Source organism: Scomber japonicus, chromosome 7 (genome assembly GCF_027409825.1).
Source record: "Scomber japonicus isolate fScoJap1 chromosome 7, fScoJap1.pri, whole genome shotgun sequence".
NCBI classification, from domain to species: domain Eukaryota; kingdom Metazoa; phylum Chordata; class Actinopteri; order Scombriformes; family Scombridae; genus Scomber; species Scomber japonicus.
This window is the reverse complement of record NC_070584.1, coordinates 29,969,083-29,973,536: the sequence shown is the minus strand read 5'-3', so window position 1 is coordinate 29,973,536 and position 4,454 is coordinate 29,969,083. Positions and strand designations below refer to the sequence as shown.

At 39.5% G+C, this 4,454-nt stretch overlaps 1 protein-coding gene across 1 annotated transcript; it reads right to left on the bottom strand.

The window, feature by feature from the left end:
* Positions 1-297: 297 nt before the first annotated feature.
* rgs16 (regulator of G protein signaling 16) lies at positions 298-1,606 on the bottom strand. The gene is made up of 5 exons (XM_053323040.1): positions 1,563-1,606; positions 1,234-1,317; positions 1,068-1,129; positions 742-908; positions 298-513 (listed from the first exon to the last, which is right to left on the bottom strand). Exons 1-5 carry the CDS (start codon positions 1,604-1,606, stop codon positions 298-300), a joined length of 573 nt encoding a protein of 190 aa, XP_053179015.1.
* Positions 1,607-4,454: the final 2,848 nt, after the last annotated feature.

The window sequence follows — 4,454 nt, the reverse complement described above, 5'->3', positions numbered from 1 at the left end:
TTGATTGTCACTCAGTCTGTTAAACTTTCATCTGACTTTACTGTCCAACATCCACCTGGATTCAGTCCTCTTAAGGCATCAACCTCCAACTTTTCCATTACTCTCCTTTCCCCTTGACTTTTATCTTTACTTAGTAGAGAGAGCTTTTACAGATATGCCCATCCACTGCTGCCATCATGACAGTATCTGTGTCTGCACCCACGTCCAGCTTCTTGATGCAGCACTTAAAGCCATGTCTCTCTTGTTTTAACCCTTAGTGCGGCCACTAGCAATCCGCAATCAGCTCACAGAGAGATTTCACGCCTTCTTCTCCTGCCGGGGCTGCTTGGTTGCCTTGCTGCTCGGTTTGGCTTGGCAGACCAGATCCCTGTAAGCTGGAGAGCGCAGGAATCGAGGGTAGCAGTCTTTGGCCATGAGCATGTAGATTTTGTGTTGGGCCTGGTCAAAACAAGAAGGTGACAGTTCCAGCATGTTGGCTTTTGTGATGTCTCGAGTTTCATGGTCAATGTTGATCTGGAAAAAAAGACAGAATCAGATTAGTCTTACTGTTTGTTTTGCTCAGAGTTTGGAGAGGGTAGTGACACAATGGACCCTAACCCTAATCCTAATCCAAAACAATGTGTGCTTTAATGATAGGTAGTATTGAATTTATATTTTTTTAAAGATAGAATGTTTCTTGGACCACATCTAAACTCTAGGATTCAGATTTAAATTAATTTTTGACATGTGGTGTTTATTTACCTCCCGGGGAGCATCACTGCCGATGAATTCATCATAGATCTTCTGGGCTTTCGCAGGTAATTTGGCAACAGACTTGGTATTCCTGTAATCTTCACAGGCAAAGTAGAATGCAACGTTCTCCTCGCTGAACTCAGACATCAGGAAGGATGTGAAGGCACACAGTCCATCTGTGGAAAGAGAGGAAATTCGATTACTAATGGTTTACAGAAAACGTGCAGGGGGCTGCACGTGTCTGCAACTGTGTCTGCAACTGTGTCCACTGAATGTGTTTCACTTGCATTTGTACTCGTGTGAATGAATTAAAAATGCAGAAATTTTAAACTTACATTTGCTGGACAGGAGTTTCTCAAAGGATTCTTTCCACCTAAGGCATTCTTCCAGGGTTGGCCTGAAAATAGATGAAGCATTGTTAGATTAAACCTTGAATTTCACCACATAGTGCTCTTAAGTGTACGCTGTAATAATAGCCTAAGTAGTATATGAGATGCTTACTTATTTTTGCCGATTTTGCAGCAGGATAGACTCCAATCAGGTTTTTGCAAAAGGCTTCCCAGCCTTGCTTTCAGCTCCTTGGCCCTGTCAGAAAAAGACAACAGGTTAGATAAATGTTTGACAAACTCCCTGACACTTTAGTAAAATTCAACATAGCATGAATTCACTATTAATACAAATTTAACAAAATCTAAAACTCTTTAGCTTCTAAAATGCTTTTGCATGTGCAGATGCAAAAGGATAAAACAGCAATGCTTTGTTCATGGTAATCCAGTAATCCAAATCCCTTAAGAGCAGCCCAGTTGGTGTTTGTATTAAGCTTCATGTACCTTTCCAGGCAGCAGGTAGGCAGCGATGCTAGTCCTTTACACATAGTAGCAGGTTGAAGCTGGTAGGAGTGGTGTTTCAGTCAGGTGGTGGTTAAATATCTGTTTAGAGAAGCTCAGAAGGGAGCGAGATCGTCTGTGTGTCAGAGTAGAGGCAGAGTAGAGGTTTTATAGTCCTACCTCCCCTGCCTCTGACGTGTCATCAGACCTCTCATCCAATCACAGAGAAAGAGAGAGAGAGAGAGAAAGATGGTGAAGTCAGAAAATGGGGGAGGATATGCAAGGACGCGGCTGGGAAATTACTGTCAAATGAAAAAAAAGCCACTGATATTCTGTGCTGTGTTTTCCTTACATGTCCCTGAAAACATACCCCAGTGTATCTATTAGGCTTTTGTTTTCTGTTTTGTCTTTCAAAACAAGTAGTTATACAAATGAAAATAGAAAACATATCATCCATCCAGTATGCATACAGTACCAGTCAAAAATGTGTACATGGTTTCTCTTTCAAATGAATGAGAGAGTGTGTTGAAGCTTCTTACTGTATGTGAGACACACACACACACACACACACACATATATATATATATATATAAGTGTAAGTGCTAGCTTCTACTTGATTTGTTCCTCTAAAATGGAATAACATTGACAATATAAAAAGCTTCTCACAGTCTGCTTCATTCATCACCTGTTCAATGTGAGTTTTTTGTCCTTATTTGTAGTCTTTGCAAACAGTTTATCATGTACCTACTTGGTAGAAAACGATGTTTAAATAAAAGCTTCCATCAGTCACTGAGTATAAACTCAATAAGTGTGATAACATCCTGTGTTGTCAAATCGCTTCTCGACAGCTCGTGTACTCCTCTGACTCTGGTTCACGGGTCTGAAGGAAAGATAATTGAAGAAATAGGCAGGTTGATAGAGCACATTTCCAGTGGTAAACACAATAACCCACAACCTCCTTATGGGCATGATAAAAGGTGTTCATCCTAGTGAATGATGGGAAGGAAATGCAGTATTCACTCTGTTTAATTATATTACTGTAAGCAGGCTGGCTGTACTGAAGCGGGAACGTTTCCCATATGGCGAGGTACTGTACAGGTTGCTTATCTAGGATTTGTTTGTCATGTTATTTAGATTAAAGGGACATTAGGTAATCCAAGACTTTATGTGACACTCTCTTGCTCAGCTGTGTAGTGAACTGTAGCTGGCACGTTTCCAAAATTAACATTAAAGCAGAGGTGCAACTGAAATCACACAAATATTTATCTCTTTATTTGACAAGAACTAGACCCACTGGAACCAATACAGGAATTACAGTATTAAAACACGTCCGACAACTACTTCACACATGACAGTGGAAACATTGTATTGCACCCATGAGGTTATGCAAGTCTATACCCATGAGCGTTTCGAGGAATTGAGACCCAACAGGGTTTTGTAATAGATGAAATCAGCTCTGTTACTGGCAAATTCAATCTGCCCATAAAAAAGGTTTGTTTTCAAAAACTGGGCGGTTTTATTAAGACATGTGACACCGGTGTATTACTCATGCTTTTTCTTAAGAAGCAGATGAATCATTTTTATGCAAGTTTGCGTAAAACTTATAAAATAAACTAAATGTGAGGAGATGTCGGTAATTGACTTATGTTTATTGTTACTGTATTTTAAAATACTGTAAGATATTATAAATCAAGATGAGACTCTTTGGAAACATGTCATTAATATTTGGTTTTGCAAGAAAGCTACATCATTTCCCCCCCCAAAACACAGCTGGGAATTGTAGTTCCCAGGAGTAAATAGTGTTTTTGTTGGGCACTACCTTCAACAGTGAATTCAGAGCTCTGGTTTAGTGTTTACAACAGCAGGACACTGTATGCAGGATCGACTCAAAATAAATTACATGGCCCGTGTTCACGTTAATGAAAGAACATATCATTCTGTGCTGCTGTGTGGCTCATTGATTTGTTTTTGGACAACATTGGAGCTCTGTGTCACAGCGAGGACACATATCTGAGGAGTTGGATGTAAAGAATCATTGTTCATTGACTTTTTCATCTGATTTGTTGACTATAAGAAAACATTTAGAAAAAAACATCAAACTGATCCTTTTAAATAGGACATGGATGGAGCATCCTCACATGAAAAACAACACTTGACACCATGACATAATAGGAGTGATGTTGTTAGATGCTTGGAACATGTTTTGATTGAGGTTTCAGTACTTGTTACAAAAGCTTAAGAAAAATTAGGTTTCCTGAGGCTACAAAGAAAGCTGTGCAGAGGGAACTGCCCATGTTACACAGACATTTAACGAGAGCTCACAGTGTACCGAGACCAAGTCGCACTTATTAGGTTGAGTCAGCTAATGTAGAGTGGATTGCTCTAGCTGAGAAGAGGGACAACTGCAGGGATTACCGAACCTGTCTAGAATCATTGTGCCAGTGAGGATTTAATTGCACCATTTGTTGTCTAAGACGCCTGGGGGAGACCATCCACCCACACGCCTACTCACTGTGATGTCAGCAGACACAATTCTGAGCTTCAATCAGTCCCAATGATAAAGGACAGCCGGAAACATGAGAATAAAAGAGTGAAGGTGAAAATAAATAAATAAATCTATATAGTATTGTTGAGCAAAGGGTTTCCTCGGAAGCCGTGGATTCATTGACCTTGCAGCTAGCTGATATAACATCTGCACATAGCAACTGTGACAATCAAGCTTTTTTCCTGCACTGTATACTGATGTAACACTAATACTCAGATATGTCAAATTATATTTCATTTCTTATATTTCTTTTTAAGAAATATACAGTAAGCACACCACCTTTGTTGGTTACTTAGCAGTAATATTACATAAAGTTATCATCAAAATACAAACATAACTAGGTGAAATGT

What these genes read in the sequence shown, in the direction of transcription:
- rgs16 (XM_053323040.1), bottom strand. Translation starts at nt 1,606, where the DNA reads ATGTGTAAAGGACTAGCATCGCTGCCTACCTGCTGCCTGGAAAG. An exon ending in GAAACTCCTGTCCAGCAAAT is followed by an intron (nt 909 to 1,067) that starts GTAAGTTTAAAA and finishes CTCTTTCCACAG; the next exon opens with ATGGACTGTGTGCCTTCACA. An exon ending in GCAGTGATGCTCCCCGGGAG is followed by an intron (nt 514 to 741) that starts GTAAATAAACAC and finishes CTTTTTTTCCAG; the next exon opens with ATCAACATTGACCATGAAAC.